The sequence below is a fragment of the Formica exsecta genome, unplaced genomic scaffold (genome assembly GCF_003651465.1).
Source record: "Formica exsecta isolate Colony F162 unplaced genomic scaffold, ASM365146v1 scaffold198, whole genome shotgun sequence".
NCBI lineage: Eukaryota > Metazoa > Arthropoda > Insecta > Hymenoptera > Formicidae > Formica > Formica exsecta.
In genome coordinates, this window is record NW_021849277.1 from 75774 (window position 1) to 91286 (window position 15513).

At 56.7% G+C, this 15513-nt stretch overlaps 1 protein-coding gene across 1 annotated transcript; it reads right to left on the minus strand.

Annotated features, from left to right (window-relative positions):
• Window positions 1-611: 611 nt before the first annotated feature.
• LOC115234221 lies at window positions 612-4845 on the minus strand. Its single transcript, XM_029805062.1, has 4 exons — window positions 4403-4845; window positions 3283-3744; window positions 1851-2211; window positions 612-707 (listed from the first exon to the last, which is right to left on the minus strand). The coding sequence occupies exons 1-4, from the start codon at window positions 4843-4845 to the stop codon at window positions 612-614; spliced, it is 1362 nt and encodes a 453-aa protein (XP_029660922.1).
• Between the last annotated feature and the right edge of the window lie 10668 nt (window positions 4846-15513).

The window sequence follows — 15513 nt, forward strand, 5'->3', positions numbered from 1 at the left end:
GACCTGTACATTTAAGTCGCTCTATCTCGGAAACCGTGGGGAATAGGACATATATTCATATGAACATTTTTGCTTAAAATGACCGATACGATCACCTCCCAGTATATTGACCTTTCCTCCTGGAACACCCTGTATATACAGGTCATTTTAATTTCCCCAGGCAAATATTTTGGAAAATACGGAAAATCCGACGAAATGTTTCAGACAAAAGTTGTATAGTTTCTAGGGGGACATAAGGTGGTGCCATTAGTTTGACCTTGAAGAGTCACATGAAGGTCACGTAAAGGTCATTTTGAATTTCTTAAATGGAACACCCTATATATTTTTGCATGTTCTGGTAGCTTACTTCGAGAACTTTTCAAAACACTATAATTAAACATTTTTTCATCAAGTACTTTTTAAGTTATAAGGTTTGAAAGTACCGCCAGCATTAGCGTTACCCAAGATGTACCACGTGGAGATTGCCCGGTCGGATTTACATCTCTTGTGTGTGTGTGTGTGCGTGTGCGTGTATGTGAGTGTGTGTGTGTGTGTTTTTATAAAAATTGCTCAAAAGTACTACCATTCTGATCGATACATAAATGTAATCTCCTTTCGAAAGCGTCAATTCCTTAACATGATTTCCGGTATATTTCTGCATGCTTGCGCTCTTTCATATCTTCTGGTGTAGTGGGTATTGTCTGATACACGACACCTTTTAGATATCCCTACAAAAAAAAGTCTGGTGATGTTAAATCAAGCGATCTGGGTGGCCAAGCTACATAACCATTTCGTCCAATCCAACGCTGTTCATATGTTGCATTCAAAAAATTTGTTACGATGCGCGCAAAATGTGGTGGGGCGCTATCCTGTTGTATCCACATACGTTGGACCGTATCGAGATTTACTGCCTCTAACATTTCTGGCAATTCATTTTGCAACATATTTAAATATGTTATGGCTGTAACATTGCATTATCAAAAAAATAAGGTCCTATAATGTGATTATCCAAAATACCACACCATACGTTAACTTTCTGTCGGTGCTGATTGTCTACATGTCGAGTCCAATAAGGGTTGTTTTCAGAATAATAATGGCTATTATGCCGATTTATTCCACCATTATTTTCAAATGTATCCTCATCACTAAACATTACTCGATGAAAAAATGTGAGATCACGATGAATTTGATCTAAAGCCTATCTGCAAAATCTCACATGATAAACCTTATCATTATCTGAAAGTTGTTGATGAATTGAAATATGGTAAGGGTGATAATGGTTAGCGCGTAAAATTATCTCGTGATTTTTTGGAACGTTTTCGTGTCATATTTCTGGTGCGGGCTCTACGTAATAATTGCAAAATCGTTTTGTGATCAGAGTGTCTTCTATCCGGATATCGGTCTCGATATTGACGAGCTGCTTCTCTAGCATTGTTACCAGCAACGCCGTAAATACTAATCATGTTTACGATTTCTGATGGCGAATAATCTGCCATCTCTTAATAATAATAAGTTAAGCAAATTAATTAAATATGAACTAAATGTTCATAAAAGAAAATGAACTGAAATAAGGTTTTATCATCAGAATGAAGCAAATTTTGTACAAAAGGTCACTTTTCAGATATCACCTACATAAACGTCTGGTTCATAAATCACAAATTTTGTACGGAAAATCAATATGTTGTATGTAATCTTTGATAGTACTTCCTTAGATTGTAACTTCCCAAATCGCCTGATTTAAAATCATCAGACGTTTATAAAAGCTCTCGAGATAAGCTACAAGAATGTGCAATAAAAAATGGGTAGTTTCATTAAAAATTTTAAAATTACCCTCCGCCTAGCCCGCCGAGCTCACGCGTACGCGCGTATACGTGCGCGTACATGTCTGCGTAGAGCTCGACGGGCGGCATCCCAGCCAATAAAGAGGCCGCCGTGTACGACACCGTCCTGTAACCTCGGACTACCCTGATGGCCACCCTCCTAAACACGCGGCGCAGCAACATGCTGCCCCGCTTATTGGCCACCAGGGCGTCCGCCCACACCGGTGACCCATAAAGGGTCACCGCCCGGACGGTGTTCGCATAGAGGCGGCGCACCCGGCCATCCGGGCCCCCAAGATTGGGCAAGAGTCGGCTGAGGCTAAGTGCCACCGACTCTGCCCTGGGGGCCAGAAGCTCAAAGTGCCCGCCAAAGCTCCAAGCCGCGTCCAGGTAGAGACCAAGGTACTTCAACCTGTCTCCCACCCGGACGGAGATGTCACCCACCGCGACATGGGCATCAGTGGGGGGTCAGAGGGCCTCTCTGGAAACTGGCATATGCACTACTTCAGAGAGGCCCTCCGCCCACGAGCCGTGCCCGCTGGGGGAGCGGTTTATGTCTCCCCCAGTGTCCCCGCTGTTATGGGGACATCAGCTTGACTTGGCGAGAGGGGGACCACCGCCCCTCTCGCCTCCCTCCCAGTATTATCCCCGGGGAGGGCGTGGCCGGGCCCAGGTACCCCACCTGGGCTCCGACCACCGGGCCCGGCTCGGGGTGAGACGCCCGCGACGAGTTAGCGGGCGTCCCCCCAAGTTGCCGGGGCCCTGCGCAATCGCTGGGGGAGTTCGATGGGGCCGGGTCCGATCGCGACCCCGCCCCCTCCCCCTGCGTGCGCCCCCCCTCTGCTGGGGCGGGTCTCTGGAGTGGCCAGGGGCAGTTGTTGCCCCGGCCCCCATCGACCCACCCCGGGGGTTCCGTGGGGCGCGGCTGGCTGCCGCGCCACCGCGGCCGGAGGTCGTGGGGGGTCGGCGGGTCCTACCGGTAAACGGCCCTTCCCGCCTTTCCCCCCCGTCTCCTCCGGTCGCCTCTTCTCGAGTGCGGTCTCCCCGGCGTCCGCCGGGGAGCCGCTCCCGTTCGCGTTCGGCCTCCTCCTTCTGGAGCATCACTGCTTCACAGAAGGAGGAGACCGCCCTCCAGGACTCCTCGCCCTCGAGCATAGCCGCTACGATGCTCGAGAGCGAGAAGTCGATATCCCCTATTATATCGACGAGGGCACGGCGTTCGTTTGCCCACGCTGGGCACACCTCCAGCGTGTGCTGCGCCGTGTCCTCGTCCCCCCCCGCACAGTGGTGGCAGCGTGCGCTGTCCTCTTTCCCGATGCGACACAGGTATGAGCCAAAACACCCATGACCCGTGAATACCTGTGTCACATGGTACGACATCTCGCCACCCGCCCGGTCGACCCACTTGATCAAACGGGGGCGGATGGCCTCGACGACGCGCCTCCCCGATGTATCTCGGGGGTTGGAGAGGTGATCGTCCCACCTCTCCAGAGCGCGCCGTCTAGCTTGAAGCCTCACGGCGGCCTTGACCTTTGGGGTCAAAACAACGCCTAGCCCGCCGAGCTCACGCGTACGCGCGTATACGTGCGCGTACATGTCTGCGTAGAGCTCGACGGGCGGCATCCCAGCCAATAAAGAGGCCGCCGTGTACGACACCGTCCTGTAACCTCGGACTACCCTGATGGCCACCCTCCTAAACACGCGGCGCAGCAACATGCTGCCCCGCTTATTGGCCACCAGGGCGTCCGCCCACACCGGTGACCCATAAAGGGCCACCGCCTGGACGGTGTTCGCATAGAGGCGGCGCACCCGGCCATCCGGGCCCCCAAGATTGGGCAAGAGTCGGCTGAGGCTAAGTGCCACCGACTCTGCCCTGGGGGCCAGAAGCTCAAAGTGCCCGCCAAAGCTCCAAGCCGCGTCCAGGTAGAGACCAAGGTACTTCAACCTGTCTCCCACCCGGACGGAGATGTCACCCACCGCGACATGGGCATCAGTGGGGGGGGCCCGTGTCCCCCCCCCTATGCATGAATAGCGCCTCAGTTTTTTGAGGCGCTACCTGCAGGCCCATGCCGCGGATTGCGCGGACAGCGCACGCTACCCCCACGTTGGCAGTCGAGACTGCATCCCCCCAGCTCTCTCCCCCGGCCAACAGCAGAGTGTCGTCCGCATAACAGACGACACTGCAGCCGGGGGGGAGGGCAATACCCAGCACCCTATTATACGCGAGGTTCCACAAGATGGGGCCCAACACGGACCCCTGTGGAACCCCACAGTATACACCCCTTCTGCTTAGGAGTACCCGGTGATCGGGGTACTCCAGCCACCTGTCCCGGAAGTAACTCCGTAGGACCTCCACCATGTAGGGGGGGAGGCCAAAGGCGTTTGCGGCCTCCCCCACCCTACTCCAGGGCAGGGTGTTAAACGCATTGCGGATGTCTAGCGACACCGCAAGCACCACCCTGCCCTCCTCCATAATGGACTCCGCGAGGGACCGGACGCGTAAGATCGCGTCAACGGTCGATCGGCCCCCGCGGAATCCATACTGGTCTCGGTGGAGGTCCATTCCTCCTCGGGACAGGTGTTGGACGAGGCGGTTCGCCAACACTCTCTCCAAGAGTTTACCCGCCTCGTCCAACAGGCAGATCGGCCTGTATGCAGAAGGGGCGTTGCTGGGCTTGCCCCCCTTTGGGATGAGGACTAATCTAGCCCTCACCCATGCTGGGGGGAATACGCCCTCCCTGAGGCAGCTATTGAATAGCCGCCTCAGGCGCCCGGACAGTTGGGCCAAAGCCAGGACCCAGACCCGGCCGGGGATCCCGTCGGGACCCGGGGCCTTATTGCCCCGGAGTCTCAGTCGACGGATCACGCCGGCCATTTCCTCCTCTGTAACCTCCAAGTCCTCTGACCACGGGATGGTCGCCTCTTGGCGACCACTCGCGTCAAAAGGGGGGCCCTCGGATGGAAAGAGGGCCCCCAAGACCTCTTCGAGGACTTGGGGTTCCAGGGATTCCGTCACGGGGGGCGCCCAAGCTTTCAGCTTGTTCATCACAAGCTTGTAGGGGCGCCCCCATGGGTCTGCGTCCAAAGAGCGTAGGAGCTCGTCCCACGCTCGGGCTTTGGCCCGCCTGATCGCGGCGCTGAGGGAGTTCCGAGCGGCACGGAACCCCTCATACGCCTCAGCCGTCCCCTCGGCGTCGAATCGACGCCGGGCCCGGGTGAAGCGGCGCCTGGCTGCGACGGAGAGCCGCCTAAGCTCGGCGATCTCCTCGCACCACCAGTACGCCGCCCTCCGCGGGCGGGGGCTGTTCCGGGGCATCGCGAAATCACACGCATCGCGAAGTGCGCCCCGGAACCATTCAACTTCCTCATTGATCCCCCGCCCTTCTCCCCCGGGACATGGCCAGTCGGCCGCAAGGACGGCTGCGATCAGCCTGTCCGGGCTCATCGCCCTTCGCGGGCGGGGGCTGGCTCGGGGCATCGCAAAGTCGCATGCATCGCGCAATGCGCCCCGAAACCAGTTCACCTCCTCGGTGATCCCCCGCCCTTCCCCCCCGGGACACGGCCAGTCGGCCGCAAGGACGGCTGCGATCAGCCTGTCCGGGCTCATCTTTTTGAGGGCCCATCTCCTCGGCCGGGCATCCCCCCGGCCTTGGGAGCGGCTGAGCACCCCGTGGCGGGTGGCATTCAGGACCACCTCTATGTAGAGGTGGTCCGAGAGCGTCTCGCACTCTGCCACCCGCCAGCTTACTATCATTCGTGCGGCGGAGAGAGTGGCCCACGTGATGTCCGGGACCGATTCCCCCTGCCACCGCACTAGGGTGCTCCTCGAACCTGTGTTAATTAGACACAGGCCGAGTGCCGCCGCCCAATCCTGTAGGGCCTCGCCCCTGGCGTCCGTGCGCCGGGAACCCCAACGCGCCGATTTCGCGTTGAAGTCCCCGGCCACAATGGTTGGACGGGGCATCTGTCGACGAAAACATGCCGACACCCCGTCCAAAAACGCCTCAAACTGGGCGAGGCCCACGTTCGGGGAGATGTATACTCCCAACACCGAGATGGGCCCCCACTTGACCACCACCACTCCCTTCCCCGGCCTCGACCGGTGTGCAAGGCGGGAGCGTGGGGTCGTTCCTCCACGTGATCGCGACGGAGCCTGTCCGGTCACCAATCCAACATGGACTGGCTTCCGGAACGTAATATGGCTCCGCCGCGATCCCCAACCCGAAGCCACGCTCAGCCAGGCTGTGCAGAAATAAGTCCTGCGCCCGGCGAGCGTGGTTCAGGTTGGCCTGCAAGATCTTGAGGGCCGCTATTTGTCGCGGCCCTCAAGATCGGCCATTTTGACCTCCGACAATGTTGTTGGAGGTGTTATGGCCTTCACCTTGGCCCTAGGGGGCCTTTTCTCCATCGGGGCCTCTAAGGAGGTCCCGTCAACCTCCGGCCCGCGTTTGCGGGTCTCGGAGGGCGCCGCGGTGATCTCGGTCAGCTTAACCGGCCGAGACCCCGCCGCTGCGCTAGCTGACGAGAGGGTCTCTCGTCGTCGGTCCGGCCGCTTTTTGGGTGGGGTGCATCTTGCGCTCCCCACCCTGTGGTCGGCCGGACGACCCAGTTCCGAGCAGACCGGGCACCTGACCTTATCCGCGCAATCGCGCGCCAGGTGTCCCGGTCTGCCACATCTGTAACAGCAGCCCCGTCTATCTACGGGGCTGCTGCAATGCTGCTGGACGTGCCCCTTTTCTAAACAGCGAAAACACTGTAAGGGGCGTTTGTCCAGCAGCTCTATCTGGGCGCGGGACCATCCCACCTGGATGGCCCGCGCCGCCGCCACTCTGTTGGCGGCCCTTAATGGGCACTGCACCCATGCAGTGCCCAGGCCGCGGGTGGGGAACTTAATTTCTCCCACCCGTACGTCCCCCACTACGCAGCCTCCATCCCTGGCTATGGCCGCCGCTATGTCGGCGGCCACCAGGGACTGGTCCAGGCCGCGGAGCCGAAGTTCCGCCTTCCTAACGGGCCGGGCGAGCCGGACCCCCTCTTTGCCGGAGAATACCCGGCAGAGGTCGGCATAGAGGGCATCAGCCCTCTGTGCTGCCGTCGGCCCATCCTTCTCGCCCGACCCAGTGAGTTCGACGACCATGGCCCCGGTGGCGGCCTCACGGACGCGGAGGGAGTCTATCCCCAATTTGGGGAGGTCGATCTCCCTCCGGGCCATGGTCATCGTCTCCTGATACGCCCCGTCGGCGCAGGTAATTGTTACCGCAGCCGAACGGGGCGCTCTACGTCTGGGGGCGTCTCCTCCTCGGCGCCCTCCAGGCTGTCGCCTTTGGCGTCCCCCCTCGGCTCGCCGAGGAGGAGGCGCCTGTTTAGCGGCATCCTTCCTGGCTGGGGGCTGGGCCGCTTGTGCGGCCTTCGCCCCAGCTTTCCTCTCCCTCCGTCCCACCACCTTAGACCAGGGCTCGCCCTGGCCAGGTGCCTTCCTAACGGGCCGGGCGAGCCGGACCCCTTCTTTGCCGGAGAATACCCGGCAGAGGTCGGCGTAGAGGGCATCGGCCCTCTGTACCGCCGTCGGCCCATCCTTCTCGCCCGACCCAGTGAGTTCGACGACCATGGCCCCGGTGGCGGCCTCACGGACGCGGAGGGAGTCTATCCCCAATTTGGGAAGGTCGATCTCCCTCCGGGCCACGGCCATCGTCTCCTGGTATGCCCCGTCGGCGCAGGTAATCGTTACCGCGGCCGAACGGGGCACCCTACGCCTGGAGGAGTCCCCCCCCCGGCGTCCCCCAGGTCGCCGCCCCCGGCGCGTCTCCTCGGCTCGTCGAGGGGGGGGCGCCCGCCCGGCAACGCCCTTCTTGGCTGGGGGTTGGGCCGCTTGTGCGGCCCTCGCCCCAGCTTTCCTCTCCCTCCGCCCCACCACCCTAGACCAGGGCTCACCCTGGCCGGGTACGTGTGGGGGGGAGGGGGAATCTCCCGCGATGGTCTCACCGGTCGGGGGTTACCGGGTGGGGGGTTCCTCCCCCGTTCCCCGGTCCCCGTCAGCGATCCTCGCGGAGCAGAGGGTTGGGGAGGGGGGGGCACTGTGCCCCTCTCCCCTCCCGCACCAGGCCCTCTTTTCTTCTTCCTCCTCTTTCCCCCTTGACCCGGTGCGACAGCATCGGTAGGGGGAAGAGGTGGGAAGGCCCCTCCAGATGGGCGGCTGGCCACAGCGGTGGGTCCATAGGGCTCACCCCGGCCTATTGCCGCCCTGAGGTCGACGAGGGCGGCGATCTGGTCGGTATACCACCGATACCACGCACGCTCGCGCTCGCCAACCACTCCCGGCGGGTAAACTTCGGGGAGCGGCGCAGAGGTACCCCCCAAAGGGGGCCTCACCGCCGCATTACCCCGGCCACCCGCCAACGTTGGGGAAGTATATCCCTTAGCCCCCCCCGGAGACGTTGGGGGCCAAAGACCCTGGACCCCCCCCCGGGGACGTTGGGGGCCGAAGCCCCTTGGTCCCACCGTAAGCCTTTGGGGACGGAAGTCCCCCGTCTTTCACGGGCTTCACCACCCTTATGGGTGGATCCACCACTTCCATCGCCGTCACCCGAGGGACCCGGGTTATTTTACGCGGGGCCTCCTCGGGCGAAGCGGCAAGCGGCAAGCTCAGGGAGGGCTTAGCCCGACGGACCGCCTCCAGTTCGTCCCTGAGCTCGTGGATCTCCCGCTGGAGGTCCGCGTTACGATCCCCAAGGGACTTTAAGTCCCTACGGAGGGCCGCAAGCTCACCCTTCTCCTCATTCTGCTGTGCCCTCTCAGCCAAGGTGATGGCCGCCGCACTAATCAGGGCAGCGGACTCCCTCAACTGTTTCTGGGCAGAGCCCTTCAGGTTTCCGGAGTAGACGGCGACCCGTTCTACGGCCCTCGCCTCCTCCAGACTCCGCGCCACCACGTCCGGGGTTGGGGCTAGTCCGACCTCGTTAGCGCACTCCGCCTGAAAGGCCCGAAGCTCTTTATTTGGCGGGGGGATGGGAGCATCCTTCGATAGGGCCTTCCGGTTCCTACGCTCCTTCTCCTCCTCCTTTTTTTGGGCGGCTTGCTCCCTACGCTTCTCGCGTATGCCGATGTATTTACCGGTAGTGGGCGGCCGTCCTCTACCCCTCTTTTGTGGGAGGTCATCTACCTCCATCGCGTCATCCCCATCAGGAGACGCGTAAGCCTCCGTATCCTCACTCACGAGTGAGGTCTTGGAGGAGGAGGCGGGAGTGGTGTTGTTGCTACCACTCCGCAACTCACCCTCCACCTTCCCCTCTTCTTGGCGGGTGAGGCTCTGGCCCCGATCCGCCTCACCCCGATTGTACGGGTGTGTGCGTGCGGCCGAGATCGAGCGCGTCCGGGACCTCGATTTGCTCGAGGCCGGACCCGGTCGGCCGGCCCGCCGCTCCACCGTCCTCGACTCCCTATCGCCGGCGATAGTCCGCTCGCCAGGGGTGCTCGTCGGCAACACCCCTGGTGGCCCGTCGCTAGATGACGACGAGGGGGGAACCGGGACTGTATCCCCCCCACGCCGGTCGCTGCGGGATCCGAAGCCCGCTGCGGCAGTAATCGGTATATCTTTATTTGAACTAGTCATTGTAGTATCAAAAAAGATGGTTTAATTTCGGTGTTTTCCTTCACCTAGGTCGGTTGGCTTCACCACGCCTGACGAGCCCGACCTGCCCGGGATTTTTTACTGAGGTTACCTACCTCCCCTTCCCCCTCGATCCACCATCCCGTAAATACCCTCACCCCCCTTACCCGTACAACCCCAACACCCACCCCACCCATCCCCAACACCCTCACCCATAGCCCGTACACCCCCTTCGATCCCACACATTCCCCCATAAAAGTCCCCAAGCCCCCCTCTCTCGCTCTCCCAAGTCTCCCTCTTTCTGCCCGAGGGGGGGAAGAGTGGCGAACACCGCCACTCTCCCTCGGGTCTACCTCCCTTACTATCCATTGGATATTACTATCCCACGTTCGTGGGGTTCCTACGGGCAACCCTTCTGACTGCCACTCGTCTATGTGGGGGACCCATAGTGCCCGTCCTCCTGGTTCTGCGCTGGTTTTCCGCAAGCTGTTCTCCCCGGCGGATTCTTTCATCCGCCTCTTTCCGTAACATTATAACGCCACAAAAGGAGGCGAACGCCTCCCATGCCTCCTCCCTCTCAATCATTATCGGAATAATGGCCGGTAGGGACAGGTCATCACTCCCGATAGCCCGAGTTAAGATTCGGCGCTGCTCTGTCCAGGCAGGACAGTGTTGCAAGGTGTGCTGCGCCGAGTCACACTCTCCACTGCAGTGGTGACATCTCGTGGTCTCCTCTTTGCCTATTCGGCATAGGTAGTCACTAAAACATCCATGCCCTGAGAGCACCTGCGTCGTGTGGAAAGTCCCTCTCATTCTCTGCGCTTCCAACCATTCGCTAAGGAGGGGCCTGATGGCGCCCACCACTCTCTGTCCCGCCAGGCTCCCATCATAGAGGCGCCTTTGCCACTTGATGATGAGAGCCTGTCGGGCCTGCCTCCTTATCAGGACCTTAATCCTGTCGATAATTATTGTTCCTCCCTCTCTGAGCCTCCTTGTACGCTGATATACCTCAGCGTACATTTGGGCCAGGAGTTCGAAGGGGGGAATTCCCGCCAGAACTAGAACCGCCTCATAGGCCACCGTCCTATATGCCCGTGCTACTGCAATAGCCATCCGTCGCTGCACCTGGTGCATGAGCTGTTTATTGCGACGGATGGCCATCGCGCTCTCTGCCCACACCGGGGCCCCGTACAGTGCCACTGCATGTACCGTGGCAGTATATAGTCGACGAGTGTGTCCGCCTGGCCCTCCAATGTTTGGTAGCAGCCTTCTCAGTGCTGCTGCCACACCGTTTACAGGCGCCTTTGCCACTTGATGATGAGAGCCTGTCGGGCCTGTTTCCTTAACAGGACTCTGATCCTATCGATGATTATCGTTCCCCCCTCTCTAAGCCTCCTTGTACACTGATATACCTCAGCGTACATCTGGGCCAGGAGTTCGAAGGGGGGAATTCCCGCCAGAACTAGAACCGCCTCATAGGCCACCGTCCTATATGCCCGTGCTACTGCAATAGCCATCCGTCGCTGCACCTGGTGCATGAGCTGTTTATTGCGACGGATGGCCATCGCGCTCTCTGCCCACACCGGGGCCCCGTACAGTGCCACTGCATGTACCGTGGCAGTATATAGTCGACGAGTGTGTCCGCCTGGCCCTCCAATGTTTGGTAGCAGCCTTCTCAGTGCTGCTGCCACACCGTTTACTTTCGGAGCCAGCCGATTGAAGTGCTCGGTGAAGCTCCACGTGCCGTCAATATGTAGGCCCAGGTATTTAATCTGGTTTCCTACCATCACTCGAGTTCCCTCTACGAGAATATGAGCCACGGGCGGGGCCCCACGGGAGCCGTCATGCATATAGACTGCTTCAGTCTTGTGAGGCGCCACCCGAAGCCCCATCCCCGAAATGGTTCTCACGGCACATGCCGTGGCCACGTTGGCAGCCGCAGCTGCTTCCTCCCAGTCATTCCCCCCGGCTAGTATTAGTGTATCATCAGCATAGCAGACTACATTACAGCCGGGGGGAAGTGCTGTTCTCAGCACCACGTCAAATGCAAGGTTCCACAGTAGAGGTCCCAGGACAGATCCCTGCGGAACCCCGCATGACATGTTTCTCTCCTGTTTTACAGCCTCCCGATCGACATACGTGATCCTCCTATCGCGGAAATAGTCCCCTATCACCGCAGCCAGGTATGGAGGAACTCTATGGTATTGCAATGCCCTGCCGACCCTTTCCCAGGGAAGCGAGTTGAAGGCATTGGCGATATCCAGGGATACCGCCATTGCCACTCCCCCACTCGCTGTAATGGCCTCCGACATTGTTCGGACCCGCAGTATGGCATCCACTGTTGACCTCGCTCGTCTAAAGCCGTATTGACCCTCACTAAGATTGGGGCCCTCCTCAGAAAGATGCTGAACGAGACGATCCGCCACGATCCTTTCCAACATCTTGCCCGTCTCGTTCAACAGGCATATGGGCCGATATGCGGAAGGAGAGTCCGTTGGCTTGCCCGGCTTTGGAAGAAGCACTACTTTTGCCTCTTTCCAGTTCGTTGGGAAGCGTCCATGTCTGAGGCAATCAGTGAAGATACGGCTGATTCGTTCCCCCATTCCGCCAGAGGCTAAGGCTATGACCTTGCCTGGGATACCATCTGGTCCTGGGGCCTTGCGTGTCCCCAGCCTCTTCACTGCGTTCCTGAGTTCCTCCGGAGACACCTCCAGTTCCTCACTCCACTCCATTGATTCCCCTACGGGAATTGGATTTCTTCCAGGATCCCTGGTCGGGAATAGAGTGGTGAGGACCTCGTTCAGGAACTGGGGGTCCATTGCCTCCGTCGTGGGGGGTGCCCAGTGCCTCAGCTTACTGAGTACTATACGGTATGGGCGTCCCCACGGATCCTCGTCCAAGGTTTGGAGCAGCTCGTTCCAAGCCTTGGCCTTAGCCGTTCTTGTGGCCTTAACCAGGGCATCCCTGGCCACACGGTATTCCATGTAGCTCTCCTCTATTTCTTCCTGGGAGGCGCTCCTTCTTCGGCGGGCTATAGTATATGCTCTTCTGGTCCTCACCGATTGTCTGCGCAGCGCTGCGATTTCATCCGTCCACCAATAGGCAGCGCGTCGAGGTGTGGATTTCGCGCGAGGCATCGCTACATCGCAAACATCTGTGAGTACCTCTTCCAGCCGTAAAGCTTGCCAATCGACGTCTTCTTCCTCTTTGTCCTCATCTTCCCACGTATGTGAGAGTATCGCGGCCTTGAGGAGGTCCTCATCTAACTTTTGAAGAGTCCACCTCTTTGGACGTGCCCCCGCCTCTTGGCGACGCCTGAGCACCTCTGGGGTGATGGCTGCTATTGTTGTCTCGATATAGAGGTGGTCAGATGCCGATTCCTCTTGGAGCACCTCCCATCTGCTGATCAGGTGCACTGCAGCAGGGGTCGCCCATGTCAGGTCGACAATCGACTCTCCCTGCGGTCTTATGCAGGTACTCCTTGCACCCACATTCAATATGCACAGATTAAGCGCCGCTGCCCAGTCCTCTAGTACTCCGCCTCTTCGGTTACTTACCAAGGAACCCCATAGAGCCGATTTGGCGTTAAAATCCCCGCCTATAATAGTTGGTCGCGGGAGGCATCTTTTGACACACTCCCCTATGTCCTCTAGCCTCTCTTCAAAAGTGGCCAGATTGAGGTTTGGGGAGATGTATACCCCGACCACCGATATCCGCCCCCATTGCACCGCTACATATCCGTTTCCACTCTCCATCATGGAGCCAGGTGGGGAGTTTTTATTTCCTGTCCATGTTATGGCTACGGATTTCCCCTGGTCAGTCGCCCAGCAGGGATGGTTATCTGGGACTGAATAGGGTTCTGCGGCAATCCCTATTCCACAACCACGCTCCATCAGGCTATGCAGGAATAAGTCCTGTGCCTGAACTCATCTTCCTCGTACAACATCGTACTCGACCCTTCCGAGTCATACGATTTGGTAGACGCCGCGGACTGGTTGTCCTGCCCGCTCATCGTGGACCTCGCTGGTGTTGAGTCCACCCTTTCCAGCGTGACGATTGGAATTCTAGCCATAGGACTAGCTTCCCTCTCGTCGCCTTTTGCCTCCCCCATGCAGTCATCCTCCTCCACCGTCAAGTTGTTTGGTTTTATATTGTAATTCTCCATCTTGTTCCCACGAGTGTGGTAGAGCATGCCTTCCCCACATTTACCGCAGTCTTCAGCTGGTTAACGAAGGTACCTTTGAGGTTCTTCGAAACCGCTGCGACTCTATGGACCCTTTGGAGATGTTCGAGGGCCCTCGCTGAAATGTCTGGCGTGGGAGCGTCTCGAAGCTCCTCCATTATATCCTCAACACTGGGGATGTTGAGGTTCGCCTTTGTCTCCGGGGGGACATAGGAGTCGTCGAGGATCATTTCTTCCTCGAGTTTCTCCATCTCCCTTCTCTCTGCCTCCTGTCTTAGGGCATCCCTCCTCTTTTTCCTTTCATAGTCCCCAGTGGTGACTGGGCGACCTCTCTTTCTGGCCTTTTTTATTTCTCGGCCGAACTCATCTTCCTCGTACAACATCGTACTTGACCCTGCGGAGTCGCACGATATTGTAGTCGCGACGGACTGGTTGTCATGTCCGCTCATCGTGGACCTCGCTGGTGTTAGGTCCACCCTTTCCAGCGCGATGATCGGCATTCTAGCCATAGGGCTTAAATCTCTTTCATCCGCTGTAATCTCCCCCATGCTGTCATCCTCCTCTACCGTCAGTTTATTTGGTTTGTTTTTGCTATCATTCATCTTGTTCCCACGAGAGTGGTAGGAAGGGGTGTCCACCCGGGCAGAGCCTCCTTGCCCGGGTAAGTCCTAGGATACTCTGGGGTTCGGACATGTGCCCCAGAGGCACCGTTCATGACCGGGATATTAACCTCGCCCCGGCCAGCGTCCCTCACCACGGTTACGCACAGCTTGGACTACGAGGAGTGCATTTGATTCGAGGGGACACTACCCTCTAGGCATACATTACGGCTCCTACTTCCCAGGCCCAAGACGGTATGATCCACCGCCATGGCCCTAAAAGATCACAGGAGGCCTTCCCCGTATGCCAGGGAAAAATCTTTGACAAATATTTTTAGAGTTATTAGCTTGTAACACTTTACGTGGGCCACCCTGTATATAAATTATAATTAGTACAGAATTAATTGATATTTAATATCCATAATTTTTTTCATTTCAATGGAAAAAAAAATTAATCGTTAATAGAACAGTTCCATATATAAATATATTTTCAGAAACATATATTTATAAATATAATATATATAATTAAATATACTCAGATAGCAAAATGCTAGCAGTATGTCAGCAGTATGCCAGCAAATTCAAGCATGACTTCGCAGCAGATTCCGCTCTGCTGCGTCCTCATTAAGCTTAATTTCTGGCAGCACGGCTTACCGATATAACCCAGTCAGCAAAATCTGTTCAAACAGATTTTACCAAACGTCTGCTACAAATTTTTGTCAGCAGAAAGACTGCAGATTGTATACAAAATCTGTTATATCAGATAATGATAGCAGAATGTCAGCAGAAATATTACAGAACCTGCTGACATAATTTTACAACAGATCAGTAGCAGAAACCGAACAGGATTTGCACAGAATTATTATAGCAAATTGGCAGCAGAAACCGCGCAAGATCTGCGCGTGCGCAATCTGACGACAAATTGGCAGCAGAAATCGTGCAGAATATGAAGCTTTTAGCTATTTTTATAATTTATTGAAATAGTATATTTTATTCGCTTACCGCTATGCGGCGCACTATTCACTTTGTATACTCGTACTCAAGTTCTTGTCATGAGCATATATAAAGTCTGCAAAATGGGGCTAATAATATATGTAATTATTTCCATCATTAATTTCTGATATGATTCCCGTCCAGGGGAATTCAGATATTGAACTGATTTTTGGGAAATCGGACAGATAAATGTCCGATTTTCACTTATTCGGTCAATTTCTGTCCGAATAAGTAAAAATATTTCGTTATTATCTACTTAAGATATAAAAAAATTACCTTCTATTGTATATAAAAATAAAATCTTTAATTTTATAAATTAAATTATTTAAATTT